The sequence below is a fragment of the Cherax quadricarinatus genome, chromosome 22 (assembly GCF_038502225.1).
Source record: "Cherax quadricarinatus isolate ZL_2023a chromosome 22, ASM3850222v1, whole genome shotgun sequence".
Classification (NCBI taxonomy): Eukaryota; Metazoa; Arthropoda; class Malacostraca; order Decapoda; family Parastacidae; genus Cherax; species Cherax quadricarinatus.
In genome coordinates, this window is record NC_091313.1 from 36374468 (window position 1) to 36395457 (window position 20990).

The window sequence follows — 20990 nt, forward strand, 5'->3', positions numbered from 1 at the left end:
GGAGTAGCAAGATATCCCTGTTATCTTAGCGTGTTTATGAGACAGAAAAAGAAACCAGCAATCCTACCATCATGCAAAACAGTTACAGGTTTTTGTTTCACAGTCATCTGGCAGGACGGTAGTACTTCCCTGGGTGGTTGCTGTCTACCAACCTACTACCTACCGTTATTACTACTAATATAATCACCACAACCGCCCACGCCAATCACTACAACCACCACCACTTTCACAACCACTACCACCAGCACCTGCACCACCGCCACCACCAACAGTACTACCAACACTTCCACCACCGACACCACACCAACAACACTGCCGCCACTACCACCACCCCCAGCACACCTACCACTACTGTCGCCACCACCAACATACTACCACCACCACTGCTGAGGATGGTCTTCAGAATGAAACAGGGGCATGAAGTGGGAGTGAAGTTGTGGTCTTGATCCAAGGATATGGAACAGGGGAGGAGGGTGCTCTGGGATGGTCTTGGGTCAGGTGTGGTTATGGATGCCTTGGGGATGGCTTGGACCGCCCACTGTGTACTCTCCTATTTGTGGTTGCAGGGGTCGACTCATAGCTCCTGGACCCACCTCTTCGCTGGTCGCAACTAGGTCCACACTCTTGCTGCTCCATGAGCTTTATCGAACCTCTTCATAAAGCTATGAATGGATCCTGCCTCCACTACATCACACTCCAGATTATTCCACTTCATGACAACTCGAACTAAAAAAACTACTTCATGACATCCCTGTGATTCATCTGAGTTTTCAACTTCCAGCTGTAAACCCTTGTTGTTGTGTCCCAGCTCTGAAACATCTTGTCCCTGTCCACCTTGTTAGTTCCTCTCAGTATTTTATATGTCTTCATTATGTCAGCCTTATACCTCCTGCCCTCCAGTGTCGTCAGGCTGACTTCCCTTAATCTTTCTTCGTAGGGCAAACTCCCTTAGTTCCGGGACTAGTCTTGTTGCACTTTCATGAACTTTCTCTAATTTCTTGGCGTGCTAGACCAGGGGTGGATCCCAGACAGGTGTTTTATACTCCAATATGAACCTGACGTACACTGTGTACAGAGTGACATGAATGACTCCATATTTAGATGTAATGATATTCTTGGGTTTTGCCAGGCACCCATATTCTACAGTAGTCATTCGATTGATGTTGATTTGTGCTTTAAGACATGTGCTTGATATGATGCTCACCCCAAGATCCTTTACTCGGATTGAGTTTTTCAGATTTTGATCTCCTAGGGTGTACTCCTCCGTCTAATGTCTTCTTTGTTCTTCTCCAAACTCCATGCCTTTGCACTTGTTAGGATAAAACTCAAGGAGGCATTTGTCAGAGCAGGCTTGCAGCCTATCCAGATCTCCTTGTAGGCTTACCTGCTCTTCGTTCACTTGTATTCTCCTCATTAGCTTCACATCGTCAACGAACAGGGACACCTCTGACTCTATCCCTTCTGGCATGTCATTTACATATACTAGAAACAGCACCGGATCTTGGACCGACCCTCGTGGAGCACTGCTCGACACATGCACCCACTCTGAACCTCGCCACCTACCAACACTCCTTGTTTCCTTCCAATCAGGTATTCCCTGATCAATTGTAGTACTTTCCCTCCTTTTCCTGCCTGCTCCTCTTTTTGGTACTCTGTGTGGTACTGTGTCGAAAGCCTTCTTACATTTCAAGAAGATGCATTCTACCCATACCTCTCTCTCCTGTCTTAAGTCTGTTACCTTATCGTAGAACTCCAGTAGATTTGTGATGCCGGATTTCCCTTCCCTGAAGCCGCGCTAGTTGTCAAGCACGAGCCCGTCCCTTTTCAGGTACTCACCCCCCCTCCTTTTCCTGATAATCTTCTCAATAACTTTGCATACTATGCATGTCAGCAACAGAGGTCTGCAGCTGAGTGTTGCCTGTCTGTCTTCTTTCTTAAAAACTGCTATTATGTTTGCTGTTTTATACACCTCAGGCAGTTGCCCTATTTCAACTAATTTATTGAAAGTTGTTGTTAGTGGTACACATAGTGCTTCTGCTCCCTCTGTCAGGATTCAAAGAAAGATGCTGTCTGGGCCCACCGCCTTCGAAGTATCTAGCTCACCTAGCAGTTTTTTCACCTGCTCATTGATAGGGTGCACCACCACTTGCTAGTGCATTCTTCTCCCTCGGTTTGCTGGAAGCCTCTCTGTCTCCACTGTGAATACCTTCTTGAATCTTGAGCAGAGCTTCTCACATACTTCCTGGTCGCTCCCTGTGAGCTCCCCTCCTTCCTTCCCCAGCCTGATTATCTGGTCCTTGGCTGTTACTTTACTCCTAATATGGCTGTATAACAACTTTGGGTCAGATTTGGTTTTTGATGCCGTCATCATCGTATTGCTGCTTAACCTCTCTCCTTATCCATGCATATTCATTTCTGGATCTTCGGATCAGCTGTTTTCCCGAGTTCTATGTAATCTACACTTTTCCATGCTCTAGCGCACTTGGCTTTGGCCTCTTCACACCTCCGGATAAGCCACGGACTCACCCTTGTCTTCCTATTGTTTCTGATGCCTCTTGACACGAACTTCTCTGCCTCCTTGCACTTCGCGTCATGTATTCCATATTTCGTTTAATGTCATCCCTCCAACTGACTTATCCACTGCACCTCATGCATGATTTACCTCGAACATGTGTAGTCCCCTTTTTATGAGTTTGGTTTCACCGTCTATCTCGTGTTGCTTTACTCTTATTTTTACTATGTGTTCGAAATTCAGGAGTACATGATCGCTCATGCCCAGTGGAGTTTCGTGTGTGATTTCCCTTGTCTGAACTGTTCAAAGTGAATACGAGGTCCAGTCTTGCTGGTTCATCGTGTTCTCTTTCTCTATTTGTGTCCCTAACATGTTTGTATATGAAACTTTCCAGCACCGTCTCCAGCATCTTGGCTCTCCACCTCTCAAGCCCTCCATGCTGGTCATGGTTTTCAAAGTCTATCCCCTCAAGGTTGAAATTCTCCATGATGAATGACTTTGCCTTGCTTATATCGGCCCTTCTTGCCACTTCGGTGAGTGTGTTCACCATCGTTCTGTAGCTTTCATCGTATTTGTGTCTTTGTTTCCTGCTGTTCGGTGGCAGGTTGTACATCACTGGTATCATCACTTTTGGACCCTCGGTTAGAAGTGTTCCTAATAAGTAGTCATCTGCTTCGCCTCTGACTAGTCTTCCAGTCTCTTCAGATCTGGATCCATTGGTGGTGATAAGCAATGCAACGCCTCCCTCTCTTCTGTCACCACCATCTTTCCTCACGATGTGATACCCAGACAGGAAGGTCGAATCTGTTATCACCACAGTGAGCTTTGTCTCTGTGAGTGCTATAATATCCGGGGATCCTTCAGAGATTCTTTCCTACCACTCATAACTCTTATTTGTTATTCCATTTGTGCTGGTACACCATACCTTCAGCTACCTTTCAAGAACTGTATTAAGGACGGTTGGATGAGTTGGCACAGGCTGAGGGTGTGGGAGGGAGGGCTGGATATTGGTGGTAGGCCGGTGCTGTAGTGGTACTAGTACTGCAGGAGATTGGGGACTGTGCGTGTGTAATGTGGTTTGTTTCTGGTTATTTGGTTGGTGTGGGTTAAGAGGTTTTGAAAGGATGCTGTTTGTGTGTACTCGCCTAATTGTGGTTGCAGGGGTCAACGTCATAGCTCATGGCCCTGCCTCTTAATTGGTCACTACCAGGTCCACTCTCTCCCTGCTCTGAGTTTTATCATACCTCTTCACATAGCTATGTATGGATCCTGCCTACACTATATAACTCTCCAGATTATTTCATTTCCTGACAATTCTATGGCTAAAGAAGTGCTTCCTAACATCCCTGTGATTCATCTGAGTTTTCAACTTCCAGCTGTGACCCCTTGTTGCTGTGTCACATTTCTGAAACATTCTGTCCTCATCCACCTTGTCAATTTCTCTAAGTATTACATATGTTGTTATCATGTCCTCCCTATCTCTCCTGTCCTCCAATGCTGCCAGGTTGAGTTTCCTTAACCTCTCCTCACCTAGAGGAATAGTCTTGTTGCAAATCTTTGCACTTTCTCTAATTTCTTGACGTGTTTCACCAGGTGTGAGTTTCATACTGGTGGTACATACTCCAATATGGGACTGACGTACGCGGTGTACAGTGTCGTTAATGACTCCTTAAGATGTCGATACGTTTTTCTCAGAAGCCAGTATCCTGCAGCAGTTTTTTGGTTGATGTGCACTTCAGATGTGCTCGGTATGATTCTCACTCCAAGATCCTCGTCCGCTTGTATTCTCCTCATGTCGTCTGCGAACAGGGACACCTCTGACTCTGTCCCTTCTGTCATGTCATTTAAATGTTCAAGGCAGAGCACTGGACCTAGGACTGACCTTCGTGGAACCCCATTCCACATTTGCACCCACTCTGACACATCGTCTCATAGAGACACAAATTGTTTCCTTCCTGTAAGATATTCACTGATCCATTTCGATACTTTCCCTCCTATTACTGCCTGCTCCTCTAGCTTTTTAACCAGTCTCTTGTGTGGTACTCTGTCGAAAGCCTTCTTGCAATCCGAGATGCAGTCTACCCATGTCTCTTCCTCTTCTGTTTTACTTCTGTTACCTTGACATAAAAATCCAACAGATTTTTGATGCAGGATTTCCCTTCCCTGAAGCCGTGCTGGTTGTCATGTATTAGTCCATTTTTTTCTAGGTGCTCCACCACTTTTTTCCTGACAATCATCTCCATAACTTTACATACAATACATGTTAGCGACACTGTTCTTTAATTTAGTGCAGCTAGTTTGTCTCCTTTCTTAAAAATCGGGACTACATTTGTAGTCTTCCACACCTCAGATTGTTGTTAGTGGCATAAACAGTGAATCTACCCACTCTCTCAGGACCAAAGACGAAATAATATCTGGGCCCACCGCCTTCGAGTTATCTAGTTCCCCTAGCAGTTTCTTCACCTACTTTTCGGTTGTGTGCTGTATGTCCAGAACTTGATGGTGCATCATACCACCTCGGTTTCCTGGAAGCCTCTCTGTCTCCACTGTGATTACCTTCCTAAACCGGGGGCTGAGCTCTTTACATACTTCCTGGTCGTGTGTGTGTGCGTGTGTGTGTGTGTGCGTGTGCGTGTGCGTGTGTGTGTGTGTGTGTGTGTGTGTGTGTGTGTGTGTGTGTGTGTGTGTGTATGTGTGTGTGTGTGTGTGTGTGTGTGTGTGTGTGTGTGTGTGTGTATGTGTGTGTGTGTGTGTTTATCAAGGTGCATTTTGGAAATGGATAGAGAATAGCCCAGCTTCAACTGTACATATTCTGGTTAGAGTCCTTTACAATGGCTTTTCCAAATACAAAAATTTCAATAATCAATCATAATTAAAACAGTTTATTTTCAACATTAATTTTTAAATAAATAATACAGACTGCTTGAAAAGTGAAAATAGAGTAATGAAGATAGAGATGTTGCTGAGAGAGTAAGTAGCTGTCAGCTTATTTTTACTCTTCAGAACGTAGGGAACTGACGATGTGGCGCTACTAATGATAGTGATTAACAATTTCTGCCAGCAGAACAAAGGAAGCGAGGACGTAGCCCAAGAGCAACACGTAGAATGCTCCCTGCAGCTGGTGTAGCCGTAACACTTGTGTCCTGTCGTCCTGCGGGATATTCATGATCCGAGTTATGAAGTATAATACATTCAAATATAAATTATTTGGTCATAACCCTAAGCAAACTTTCCATCAATGTAATTTATCGTAGAGAACTGCAAGAACTGATGATTAAGTATATGGACAATTATTAAATACCTTCCAATCACATTCTCAATGTTGTTTAGAAAAATAATTTTTTTTTACAGAACAGGCAAATAGAAAGGTAGAAACGATGAAGAAGAAACAGACTGCCGTGGAAACAGTTGTGGAAACATCTAATACATTCTCAGTGCTACCCGACGAATGTGAGTCGACTACTGGGAACGTCACGACGAACGACACCAAGGAAGGTACGAGTATTGTTGTTGGGGATAGCCAAGTTAGGTATATGGATAGGGCGTTCTGCTTGAAGGACAGAGAGTTTGCTTTCCTGGGGCTGGGATGGAGGATATTGTTAGCCGTCTGAATGACATCATGAGAGGTAATGGGAGCAATCCTATTATCTGTCTCAGTGCTGGAGGCAACGATGTTGGCAGACGTAGGAGTGAAGACCTGATTAGCAGGTATAGGTCAGCAATAGAAATAATTAGGAGTAAGAGTGGGAACCCTCTCATATGTGGTATTTTGCCAAGGAGGGGAGTTGGAAATGAATGGTTGTCCAGGGCAATTGGTGTCAATTGCTGGCTGGACAAATACTGTAAGGAAAATGCGATAACATTCGTTGACAACTGGGATCTCTTCTATGGCAGAAATGACATGTATGCCAGGGATGGGGTTCACTTATCTAGGTCTGGGGTGGGACCACTGGCAACTGCAGTGGAGGGAGCAGTTAGGACTTTAAACTAGGAATAGTTAGTGGTATGGGTTTTGGCAGGAAAACAGTGAAGTCCCAGTGTAGTAATATTACGAGTTCTAGGGGAACTAGTAATAATAAGAACGAGGTAGATATTGAAAAGCCAGGGACCTTGAGTGATAAGGACAGTAATAGGTTTAGAAGAAAAGTAGAAATGAGCAGGAAGGGTAAAGAGAAAGGAGAGTCTTTCAATGGTTTAATTCAAAAAGTCGGGACATGCATGCGGAATGTCATATTCAGGGTTTTAAATTGTTCCAAGAAGATAGAAGTATTGGGAAGGGGGGTGGGGTGGCATTGTATGTCCGAGATCGCTTGAACTTTTGCATAAAAACGGGTATTAAGTCTGAAGTAACACATACAGAGTCTGTTTGGATAAAATTTTCAGAGGGGCATGAAAAACTGATTTTAGGAGTGATATACCGTCCCCCAAACTTAGATAGGGACCATGGGAACTACTATGGGAGGAAATTGTTAAGGCCACAAGGCACGATAATGTAGTAATTCTAGGAGACTAACTTTAGTCATGTTGATTGGAATTTCTTGACTGGGAATTTAGAATCATACGACTTCTTAGAAGTATTTCAGGATTGTTTTTGAAGCAGTTTGTGACAGAACCTACAAGGGGAAATAACCTGCTTGACTTAGTTATGGCAAACAATGAATCCCTTGTTAATAATTTAGAAATTTCCGAGGAACTGGGTGCTAGCGACCACAAATCAATTACATTTAGCATTGAATGGAAGTACGATAGTAGCGATAACTCAGTAACAGTCCCGGATTTTCGCTTAGCAGATTACGATGGGCTTAGAGAACACTTATCATCTGTTGACTGGGGTAACGAAGAGAGCTATCAATATAACAGTTTTCTGAACACTATACATGCTGCTCAAAGAGCGTTTATCCCATATAAAGAAATTAGATCACATAGAAATGACCCAAAATGGATGAATAATAGGCTCAAATATCTACTAGGGCATAAGAAAGGAATTTGAAGGCGTATCAAAAGAGGCGAGGGTCATCTTATGAATCAGTATATTGACATTAAGAGGGACATTAAAAAGGGGATAAGAAAAGCTAAAAGGGACTATGAAATTAAAGTTGCTAGGGATTCTAAAACTAACCCAAAAAGTTTTTTCCAGGTCTATAGAACAAAAGTTAGAGATAAGATAGGTCCCCTTAAAAATAACTATGGGCACCTTACTGACAAAGAGAATGAAATGTGCTTGATTTTAAATAATTATTTTATCTCAGTTTTTACACAGGAAGACACTAACAATATTCCAGTAATTAATTTTTACAGTGGGCTAGAAGAAGATAAATTATGTAACATCACAGTCACTAGTGAGATGGTTGTGAAGCAGATAGACAGACTGAAGCAAAATAAGTCGCCGGGTCCTGATGAGTTTTTTCAAGGGTTCTTAAGGAATGCAAAATGGAACTCTGTGAACCATTAACTAATATTTTTAATTTATCTCTTCAAACAGGTGTAGTGTCTGATATGTGGAAGATGGCTAATGTAATTCCTATTTTTAAAACAGGGGACAAGTCGTTACCGTCAAATTACCGCCCAATAAGCCTGACCTCAATTGTAGGCAAATTACTAGAGTCAATTATAGCTGAGATTATAAGAAGCCATCTCGATAAGCATAGCTTGATTAATGATACTCAGCATGGATTCACAAGAGGCCGGTCTTGTCTAACTAATTTATTAACTTTCTTCAGTAAAGCTTTTGAGGCTGTTGACCACAATAAAGAATTTGATATTATTTACTTAGATTTTAGTAAGGCTTTTGATAGAGTTCCGCACCATAGACTGTTAAAGAAAGTGGCAGTTCATGGCATTGGGGGAAAAGTGCTCTCGTGGATCGAGTCATGACTCACTGACAGGAAGCAGAGAGTGTCCATAAATGGGGTTAAATCCGAGTGGAGATCTGTAACAAGTGGCGTTCCACAGGTATCAGTCTTGGGCCCGTTGTTGTTTATAATATATATCAATGATCTTGATGAGGGAATTACTAGTGATATGAGCAAATTCGCCGATGACACAAAGATAGGTAGGATAATTAATTCAAACGTAGATGTTATGGAACTTCAGGAGGATTTAAACAAACTCTATTCTTGGTCAGAAAAGTGGCAGATGCAGTTCAATGTAGATAAATGCAAGGTTCTGAAGCTTGGGAGTGCCCATAACCCTAGTACTTATAAGTTAAATGATGTAGAACTTAGCCATACAGATTGCGAAAAGGACTTGGGGGTTATGGTGAGCAGCAACCTTAAACCAAGACAGCAATGCCTAAGCGTACGTAATAAGGCAAATAGATTACTGGGATTTATATCAAGAAGTGTAAGCAACAGAAGTCCAGAGGTCATACTGCAGCTTTATACATCATTAGTAAGACCTTACCTGGATTATGCAGCTCAGTTCTGGTCTCCGTATTACAAAATGGACATAAATTCGTTAGAAAACATTCAGCGTAGGATGACTAAATTAATACATAGCATTAGAAATCTTCCTTATGAAGAAAGATTGAAGACTCTTAAGTTACATTCACTTGTTAGACGAAGAATGAGGGGAGACCTGATCGAAGTGTATAAGTGGAAGATAGGTATTAATAAAGGGGATATTAATAAGGTCTTGAGGATGTCTCTCCAAGAGAGAACCCGCAGTAATGGATTTAAATTAGATAAGTTTAGATTTAGAAAGGACATAGGAAAGTATTGGTTTGGAAATAGGGTAGTTGATGAGTGGAACAGTCTACCTAGTTGGGTTATTGAGGCTGGGACTTTGGGTAGTTTCAAATCTAGGTTGATAAGTACATGAGTGGGAGGGGTTGGATTTGAGTGGGACTTGCACATCAGAGCTTATTTCTTGGGTGGCATTGAAAATTGGGTTGGGCAAATGTTTTGTTAGTGGGATGAATTGTAAAGGACCTGCCTAGTATGGGCAAACAGGCCTCCTGCAGTGTTCCTCCTTTCTTATGTTCTTATGTTCTTATGTTAATAGGACAATATTTTTAACGGTATTCTTCGACATGAAGGAATATGTTTGTTATGGCTGTTCTGTGTAGATGTAATCAGAATAAATTGCTGTTTTAATAAACGTTTGTTTTATAGTCTCTGTTTTTCCTTGTCGCCTACAACACAACATTTATATATCTATACATGTAGTTACTGATGACCAACTGACATGTTATCGAGAATTATCTCTCATGCGAGGAAATATATACTGAATATGAAGACATTTTAAGCTAAGCCGAGTACTGATGAAAAATAATCAGTACCAGAGAGGAACTTTAGAGAGACAATTCGCTTGTACTCAGGCTTCTACAGTTAACTTTTGACTGAAGACGTCTGTCGACAAGCAAAACCTCAATAAGTTTCTTTTACGCAACTATGTTTTTTTCACCATACCCTGAATGTAGATGAATGGTTCAGAGAACCGACATGTTGATAAATTAAACACATGTGCAACTCTTGGGTATCTTTATTGAGGAAACGTTTCGCCACACAGTGGCTTCATCAGTCCATACAAAGGAGAATCTTGAAGAACAGGAGGAGAATGAGGTAATCAGTCCCTCAACCTTGAGTCGATGTTGTCAGTCCATCAATCTTGAATAGAATACGGCATACATGCTGAGAAGGACCTCCTTCTCAGCATGTATGCCGTATTCTATTCAAGATTGATGGACTGACAACATCGACTCAAGGTTGAGGGACTGATTACCTCATTCTCCTCCTGTTCTTCAAGATTCTCCTTTGTATGGACTGATGAAGCCACTGTGTGGCGAAACGTTTCCTCAATAAAGATACCCAAGAGTTGCACATGTGTCTAATTTATCACCATACCCTGAATATATTTTCTCTTGACTGAAAACACTATATTCGCCATACAAATTAGTACCAATAATTACTTTCCTTGAATTACAGTTCTGTTATAGTTTGTTGTTTATGACTTACAAATCTATTTTATGAAAGAAATAAAATAATCTATAATACATATAAACGATTGTTGTATTCTGGAAATATATGCTAAGGTTAAAACTGTTAAACTTTCTGATAAAACCAAAGTGCGAATTGTAATGAATATTTTGTCAGATTCATTTATCAAAGAATACAAGAACAAGAAGCAAAAATAATAATGTAATTTGCCGTTTTATACATAGTTCAATGGAGTTATGCATCATCTAATGCGTACCTAGAAAAAATGTTGGCGAATATTTTTTTTTCTGTCTCCATGGTTTTAATTTATCAAATGAGTGCCTCATTTGATCATCTGTAAATCTTTTATGTTAGTGGGAGGAAAAGGTTAATGTAACTATTGACATGAACAGATGTTAATTATATATGGGCCACTCTCAGACTTGGGTTTAGTGCGATAATAAGACAAAGTCTTTTATAAATTGGCTTTAAACTTTATACATTAGGTGTGCTACTTAGATGATTGTCATGGTTAGGTTAGGTAAAGATTAGCCGGTATTCTCCCGGCCCGGGCCTTTTCCAAGTGGTGGCCCGGCCTTGGCTCCCTCTTTAGGGAGTGTCTGAGACCTAAGTCTCCCATGGGAGGAGGCACAAGTACCTCCTCATCTTTGGGACCAACTGTCCCCAGGCCTAGCCACAAGCTAGGCCTCTCTGGTCTGCCATCCCCGCCACAAGGGGGCAAATGGGAATGACAGTCTTATGAGCTAAAGGCTCGGACTCAGGCACCTACCCTACCCTAGAAGGGTTAGGCATGGTGTCGATCAGATGATTGTCATTTTATAGCGTAGGTAATAACTTATTAATTTCATTCCTTAAATGATGAAGCATTTCCTTCTGTAAGAAAAAAAAATCTCTTCTGATATGGCTTCAGTTTTTAAAGGCTGATATATATTTTTTAAAATGAATAATTCATAATATGTTTACTCTCTCTAAATGAAAATTTGCTGCAATAACTGGAAAGTGGTTTTCTGAAAAGGGAGAAACGTCAAAGAAAGGAAGGCTAAGTTAGCAAATATGAAGGTAGAAAATCCGTTCTCTGTTCTTCGGAACGAATGTACTTAAATGATCAGTGTGGTGGAAAGTACCACTAATTCTTATGCAAATAAAGTTAAGAATATCCTTGTAGTCGACGATTCACAGTTAAAATATATGGACAGTGCCTTCTGTAATAAAGATGGCCGACTTGTTAATATATATATATATATATATATATATATATATATATATATATATATATATATATATATATATATATATATATATATATATATATATATAAAGAGAGAGAGAGAGAGAGAGAGAGAGAGAGAGAAGTACCACCTCTATATATATATATATATATATATTATCAAAAAATTTTGTTGAAAATAAGAAAAAGTTTTGGAGTGAGATTAACAAGTTAAGGAACCCTAGAGAACAAATGGATTTGTCAGTTAAAAATAGGAGAGGAGAGTTATTAAATGGAGAGTTAGAGGTATTGGGAAGATGGAGGGAATATTTTGAGGAATTGTTAAATGCTGATGAAGATAGGGAAGCTGTGATTTCGTGTATAGGGCAAGGAGGAACAACATCTTGTAGGAGTGAGGAAGAGCCAGTTGTGAGTGTGGGGGAAGTTCGTGAGGCAGTAGGTAAAATGAAAGGGGGTAAGGCAGCCGGGATTGATGGGATAAAGATAGAAATGTTAAAAGCAGGTGGGGATATAGTTTTGGAGTGGTTGGAGCAATTATTTAATAAATGTATGGAAGAGGGTAAGGTACCTAGGGATTGGCAGAGAGCATGCATAGTTCCTTTGTATAAAGGCAAAGGGGATAAAAGAGAGTGCAAAAATTATAGGGGGATAAGTCTGTTGAGTATACCTGGCAAAGTGTATGGTAGAGTTATTATTGAAAGAATTAAGAGTAAGACGGAGAATAGGATAGCAGATGAACAAGGAGGCTTTAGGAAAGGTAGGGGGTGTGTGGACCAGGTGTTTCCAGTGAAACATATAAGTAAACAGTATTTAGATAAGGTTAAAGAGGTCTTTGTGGCATTTATGGATTTGGAAAAGGCGTATGACAGGGTGGATAGGGGGGCAATGTGGCAGATGTTGCAGGTGTATGGTGTAGGAGGTAGGTTACTGAAAGCAGTGAAGAGTTTTTACGAGGATAGTGAGGCTCAAGTTAGAGTATGTAGGAAAGAGGGAAATTATTTCCCAGTAAAAGTAGGCCTTAGACAAGGATGTGTGATGTCACCGTGGTTGTTTAATATATTTATAGAATGGGTTGTAAGAGAAGTAAATGCGAGGGTCTTGGCAAGAGGCGTGGAGTTAAAAGATAAAGAATCACACATAAAGTGGGAGTTGTCACAGTTGCTCTTTGCTGATGACACTGTGCTCTTGGGAGATTCTGAAGAGAAATTGCAGAGATTGGTGGATGAATTTGGTAGGGTGTGCAAAAGAAGAAAATTGAAAGTGAATACAGGAAAGAGTAAGGTTATGAGGATAACAAAAAGATTAGGTGATGAAAGATTGGATATCAGATTGGAGGGAGAGAGTATGGAGGAGGTGAATGTATTCAGATATTTGGGAGTGGACGTGTCAGTGGATGGGTCTATGAAAGATGAGGTGAATCATAGAATTGATGAGGGGAAAAGGGTGAGTGGTGCACTTAGGAGTCTGTGGAGACAAAGAACTTTGTCCTTGGAGGCAAAGAGGGGAATGTATGTGAGTATAGTTTTACCAACGCTCTTATATGGGTGTGAAGCATGGGTGATGAATGTTGCAGCGAGGAGAAGGCTGGAGGCAGTGGAGATGTCATGTCTGAGAGCAATGTGTGGTGTGAATATAATGCAGAGAATTCGTAGTTTAGAAGTTAGGAGGAGGTGCGGGATTACCAAAACTGTTGTCCAGAGGGCTGAGGAAGGGTTGTTGAGGTGGTTCGGACATGTGGAGAGAATGGAGCGAAACAGAATAACTTCAAGAGTGTATCAGTCTGTAGTGGAAGGAAGGCGGGGTAGGGGTCGGCCTAGGAAAGGTTGGAGGGAGAGGGTAAAGGAGGTTTTGTGTGCGAGGGGCTTGGACTTCCAGCAGGCATGCGTGAGCGTGTTTGATAGGAGTGAATGGAGACAAATGGTTTTTAGCACTAGACGTGCTGTTGGAGTGTGAGCAAAGTAACATGTATGAAGGGGTTCAGGGAAACCGGCTGGCAGGACTTGAGTCCTGGAGATGGGAAGTACAGTGCCTGCACTCTGAAGGAGGGGTGTTAATGTTGCAGTTTAAAAACTGTAGTGTAAAGCACCCTTCTGGCAAGACAGTGATGGAGTGAATGATGGTGAAAGTTTTTCTTTTTCGGGCCACCCTGCCTTGGTGGGAATCGGCCAGTGTGATAATAAAATATATATATATATATATATATATATATATATATATATATATATATATATATATATATATATATATATATATATATATATATGTATATATATATATATATATATATATATATATATGTATATATATATATATATATGTATATATATATATATATATATATATATATATATATATATATATATATATATATATATATATATATATATATATATATATATATATATATATATATATATATATATATATATATATATATATATATATATATATAAATATATATAATATATATAATAATAATAATAATATATATATATATATATATATATATATATATATATATATATATATATATATATATATATATATATATATATATATATTTATTTACTAGCATACTGACATGTGTGTATCGGTTGGGAGGTGCAAAACGCTACTTTATTGTATTTCATGTTGAATTATAAAGAGGAAATTCAGCACATTCAAAATTACGTATAAATATATGGTGGACGGGGGAATATATCATTTTATCACCGTCATTCTTTCTCTAACCATACTTACTCTCCTTATATCTTCCCCATTATTCTTCTTATTTTCTTAATTTCCAGGACTATATTCAAAGATATGAATCTGGATTACATTAAGAAACATAATACTTGCATTGAGATCGTTTCCGGAGAGTCCCTCAGGGCGGAGTGCTGCACTGCCTCTCTTCTCCCGCACTCGTCTGGTTATCACCTCTTTCATCCACTGGTTGGTAATGCCAGAGTCTTTTAACTGCAGTAACAGCTGGCTAAATCGCCGGAAAAATGGTGCGCCTTTCCTAAAGGAGAACAAAATATTATTTTGTAAAAACACCCAGTCATTACAATCTATGTTTCCATCATCTTATACATTTGAGTTACTGCTACACACAACTGCATATAAATAATATATATATATATATATATATATATATATATATATATATATATATATATATATATATATATATATATATATATATATATATATATTTCAACAAGTAGGCCGTCTCCCACCGACTGTGGAGAAATTTTCTCCAGGAGGGGGGTATCAGCCCCCTTCAGCCCCCTTCAGCCCCCTTCTCAGCCCTGAGGGGCCACTAGAAGGGGCGAGCGTCTTGTTTACTGCTAGAGTGAGTAATTGATCACAGATGCTATGCGTGGTCAAATGACCTCTGCTTCTTGCAGGGGTGTTGCAACGTGTATTTTTATAAGAGACAGTACATCTCTTATTTAGCAGGACAATTAAGGAAAATCCTGCTCCCACTTTATTACCATAGTAAAGATAGTGTACATTGTTGTCTATGATTAAGACAGCAAGAAACAAACATTCTGCTTTGCTTCATCGAGGAGGTGACAAGGATGCAAGGTACTGGGTCAGCGTTTTTTTTTTGTGCTGGGGCCAGTGACGGGATGGAGCCCTGTAGCGTCTGGCCAGATTACTTTTGACTCTACTACGAGTCACACTGACGCCAGGATAACCAACAAAGAACACTGATCTGTGCGTTAGTGTGAATAAAGTGTCTCGCAGAACACGATAAACATAAGAGAGGTGTGATCAGCTTCTCTTGTGATACATTGTGAACAATAAGGACGAATCTTGTAGAACATAGTGTACCAGTGTGCGTTTCCTAGACAATGGAAGACGTGGACATCCAAGGACACATCAGCTTCTATCAAGTCACCGATATCTGTCGAAGGTGTTGAGAACACCATAGCTCACGTTACAAAGAGCAAGGTATGTTACGAATTTCTTGTAGATCGGGGAATTGCGCAATTCTTGAGTCACAAGGAGTTTGTAATCAGCCTATAATCGGCAGTAAGGTGTGGACTTTTGAGTCCAAACAAGTAAGTAGTTGTCAGCCATCATCGAATGAAATATGCTGACATAACACCCCCTAGGGGTAATATACTTACAATTTGTATCTCTTGACAGCCCACTGTTGTGATGGTTTCGACAGCATCTAGACCTCGTCTGCAGGGACGGCTGTGTAGACGATTTGCTGTCATTTATCAGCTAAGTGTTCATTATATAATTATATCTTAGCTGGTAAGGCCAAATTCTCAACAGAGCTTTGGTCCTTCGAACCGGATTGAGACCACACTGTGGTCCAAATATGTTGTACTACAGTGTACAAATAACCTATGAGCCAAGGTCCTTCGAAAAAAGCTGTAAAACTAGTGTTTTACAATATAAATCAGTATAAATGAGTCCCTCCAGACTCAATCACAGAGAATGGGCAGCCAAAAGAAAACGGGCGCTCACCCAGCGTTCACCCAAAGGAAAACGGGCGCTCACCCAGCGGACACCCAAAGAAAACGGGAGCTGGGTGACTCACCCACACCCTGCAACCACTGCTCCAATCTGGCGAAATCGCTGAATAAGACAACACAAGTGATGTTGTTTGTCTGAGTGTATATATACACAGTGTTTATAATGTTTATAGACAGAAATTAAGAGACAAGATTGTGTTAAAGTTTGTTTCTTATAGATTTACCTGTTATATTAAAGGAACTTATATATAAAGTGTAAGCTTTCAAATATATATTAACAGTGAAATTTATATATGTGTAAGTAATATTCACGTGTGATTACAGTTATACAGTGACATTTATAGTGTATAGGGAATGAGGTGTATAACATCGTTATTTACGATTAATCATCGTGGGCAGGCTGACACAGCACACAAGCCGTAAACACCAGACACATGTACCCTGTACACTTCATGGTCATTAACCCTGAGGTTAAGCTTAGTGGGTCAGTAGTGTCTGACTCGATTATTGCTGACTTAAGCATAACAAAACCTCAGCTGTCTATAGCAGTACAGTGGTTTTTAAACACTCTAAGTGTGGTGCTAGAATTTTCAGTATACCATTAAAATGGCTTGTTTGAAAACTCAGTTTCAGTCTTTACAGACTAAGATTACACAATTAGAAAATCTAATTTCAGTCTGTCTAGGATTAACTCAAGATACAAACATAGATTTTGATGATCTTGAGGTCAAGTTTGAATTATTTACACAACGTCTGGAAATAATTAATTCAGACTATACACATTATGAAAATAAATTTCTTGAATCAGATCCATCTGAGGATGAAATTAAAAATGTTTTGGATACTTTTAGTGATCAACAATTAAGGTGGACAGGAGTACAGGCTATCTGCCGTAAAACTCTGTCACAGAGACCTACTGTAACTAATGGTCAAACACCTGTTACACCTGTAACAACAAGTGTCCCATTACCAAGCTTACCTACATTGTCATTACCTATTTTCCAAGGTCATAATTATGAAGAATTCATTAGTGGTTTTCAATCCATAGTAAATTCACGAACTGACATAGATGAGATTGCTAAGTTTAATTATCTTAAATGTCTTGTGAAGGGAGAACCCTATGAACTGATTAAGTCATTTCCGGTGGTTAAAGATAATTATCAAATAGCCTTACGTGTCTTAGCAGACAATTACTTCGATGCTGACAAGGCCAGAGTTAGACATGCAGTCTTAATATCAAGCTTGAAGCCACCCAAACATTGTTATTCAGACTTACAGGCATTTAGAATTACATTAGACAATAGTCTCATATCTCTAGGTGCTAAATATGACCTAAGACAATGTGATTGGTTTATCAGTGGTATTGTACAGGATAAGCTGTCACCACAAACTATTGAACGATTAAATATTATGTTCAATAAACGCTATTTCACTTGTGAGGAAATTAGCAATGGTTTACAAACAATAGTTTCATGCATGCAAGCAACGAGACAAGATGAAAAATCCACAAATCCAGTGGATAATAAACCTTCAACTCAGTATAAAAAGAGTATAACTACTCCCACTAAACCACATAATGGGAAATCCCATATAGGCATTTATCAAGCTGTGAATACAATAGACAGTAAACAGACTGTCATACATAAACGTACTCCAAAATGTGTACTTTGTGATGGAACACATTGGGCACAGTATTGTAGTCAATACACATCAATGGAGGCACGTAAACAACGTGTTCATCAGCTGAAAAGATGCATCAAGTGTTTAGGTGAACACAAGGGAGGAAAATGCTCACTGAAGAAGTGTTTTAAATGCAAGGGTATGCATCATACAGCATTATGCCCAAATACTTTTGCTGAACAGCAGCAGACTTCCACAGAATCAGGAAGTCAACAAGCAACAGCATTAAATGTGAGAGATAAGTTTAAAGCAACTGCTCTCCCGATAGCTCGAGTTGAGTTATCTAATAAATTACACAAAACCAATGTGCTAACACTATTTGATCAAGGCTCACAAAGGTCCTTCATAAGAAGAACAGTGTTGCAGAAACTGAATAAACAACCCTATGCCAAAATACAGTTAGATATAGCTGGTTTTTTCCACAATTCTGGTAAACAGACATATGACCTAGCCAGAATCACTGTTGGTCTAGGAAACAGGAAAAAGACAGTAGAAGCTGTGGTAGTAGATGATTTGCCTAAGTCTGTGCAGATCCAGGGATTAAAAGAAACAGTTGCAGCACTGAAAGCAGCTAAGGTCAAGTTAGCCTGTCCTGACATACAGACGGACACAATTAGTCCAATTGATTTAATCATTGGAAGTGATTATTATCACTGTTTTGTGCAAAATATAGTAAGTAAACATGATGTTCACTTGCTGAAAACAGCAGGAGGCCACATGATATGTGGTCCCATTCCCTCTCAAAGTGGGAAAGAAGCTGATATTGATTCAGTGGAAAATGTACTAGTTACGAGAATAACCGCTGATCATGTACCACAGCAAAAATTATCATTACTGGAAGAAATGAATGAACCAGTTGATAAGTTGTGGGATTTAGATGCGATAGGTATTGATGTAAATAAACCAAGCCCACAAGAGTCTCAGACTTATAACCAATATTTGGACACTGTCAAATATAAAGATGGACAGTATTGGGTTAGGTTACCATGGAAATTAAATCCACCACATCTACCTAGCAATTATCGCATGGCTTTCGGACAAATGAAAGCACAAATACATGAGCTCAGGAAGAATCCAGAGCTACTGACTGTCTATGATAATATCATACAAGAACAGTTGGACAATAAATTCATTGAGGAAATAGTCGAAGATAAGTTGAAGACAAACGCTCATTATCTCCCGCACCATGGAGTCAGAAAAGATTCTGAAACCACTCCACTACGTGTTGTATATAATTGCAGCGCACGTGCAAATAAAGATGTAGCAAGTCTTAATGACTGTCTGATGACCGGACCCTCACTAACTGAGAAGCTTGGAGACGTGCTTATGAAATTTCGCACAAACCCATATGCCTACACGGCTGATATTTCCAAAGCTTTCTTAAGAGTAGGACTACAAGAAATAGATAGAGATTATACTCGATTCTTGTGGCCTGAAAATCCACATGATCCTCAAAGTCCTGTGAAAACTTATCGTTTCAATTCAGTATTATTTGGTGCAACATCCTCTCCATTCTTACTAGAAGCTACTCTAAATACACATTTGAAGAAATCTGAAAGTCCCTTCAAAGAAGTCTTAAAGAAAAGTTTCTATGTGGACAATCTTCAAGGTACTGTGAATAAAGAGGAGGATTTGAAATCCTTATACAGAGAAGCTAACAAGGAGATGAAAGAAGCAAATATGCCTCTAAGGATGTGGAATACAAATTCAAAGCAATTAAGGGAACTTATCAAAGAAGATTTCCCTGAAACTGAAATTCCTGATTGCAACAATATGCTGGGACTTAATTGGAACACACAGGAAGATACTTTGAGTCTCAAAAGGATAAACAAATCATGCAGTACACTCACTAAACGTAGTTTACTGTCAGAGGTATCACAATGTTTTGATCCTCTAGGACTCGTCTCACCAATTACCATAAAGGGTAAAATGCTTATGCAAGATGCATGGAAGCTCAAAATTGGATGGGATGAGAACTTGCCTCTAGAAATGAGTCAAGCATGGGATGAAATATCCAGGGAGTTTAAACAACTTCATCAAATTAAATTTCCCAGACAAATAGGTCAAGAGGGAAACAAGTACACATTACATGTGTTCTGTGATGCGTCTACCAGAGGTTATGGCGCTGTAGCTTACATGAGTAATGCTGAAGGAAGTACACTAATTACTTCAAAGGCCAGGGTAGCACCCTTGAAGGTCAGAACAGTACCACAATTGGAACTGACAGCACTCTATGTAGGTACAAAATTAGCTGTCTATCTCAACAAAGTACTTGATCATCTCACTATTGAGAAAACCGTGATCTGGAGTGATAATGAAGCAGTTCTCCAGTGGTTAAGAAATAATAAGAGTAAGTTGGTCTATGTACAGAACAGAGTAGCAGAAATAAAAGAGATGCAGAGAGATTATCTCTTTCTTCACGTCTCTACCCAAGAGAATCCAGCTGACATGTTGTCACGTGGTGTCCCACTCAAGAAATTTGTGGATAATAAATTATGGCTCCACGGACCGAACTGGCTCTCTAATGAAAATAACTGGCCTCAGCAAAAAGCTCACATTATGCCAGAAGAAGCAGTCTGCTTGAACACAGCAGAAATAAGTTGTGTAAATACTGCAGCAGACACAACAGAAATAGTCATTGATGGATCTAAATACTCATCTTTGGGTAAACTCTTAAGAGTTACAGCTCTTGTCTTTAAATTCATTAAAGGAATGAAACCTGATTATGAATGTCTTGAACCCATTAAATACTGGGTGAAACTAATACAGAAAGATGTGTTCTCTACAGAATATAAATTTCTAGAAACACAAGATAAATCCCCAAAGAAACTTGTCATGATTAATTCTTTAGGACTTTATCTCGACTCAGAAAAGATTATAAGATGTCGAGGAAGAATTCATAATTCTTCACTACCTAAAGAAGCCATACATCCAATATTGATCCCCAAGAATCATTGGCTAACCAAACTGATTGTGCAAAACGCCCACAGTAACGTGTTACATGGTGGGGTAGCTGACACACTTTGTCATATACGACAATCCTACTGGATACCTCAAGGTCGACAAAGTGTGAAAAAACAAATAAAGGACTGTATTACTTGTCGTCACTACGATATGCGAGTATGTCAGTATCCAGGTCCACCTCCATATCCCTCTGA

General features: G+C 39.7%; 1 protein-coding gene across 1 annotated transcript in view; it reads right to left on the reverse strand.

Moving 5' to 3' along the window:
- Positions 1-2699: 2699 nt before the first annotated feature.
- The window catches only part of LOC138853105 (uncharacterized), a 100092-nt gene continuing 81801 nt past the window's right edge, over positions 2700-20990 (reverse strand). The window contains 2 exon segments of the mRNA XM_070087726.1: positions 2700-3316; positions 14512-14678. Coding sequence (XP_069943827.1) covers positions 2700-3316; positions 14512-14678 — 784 coding nt within the window.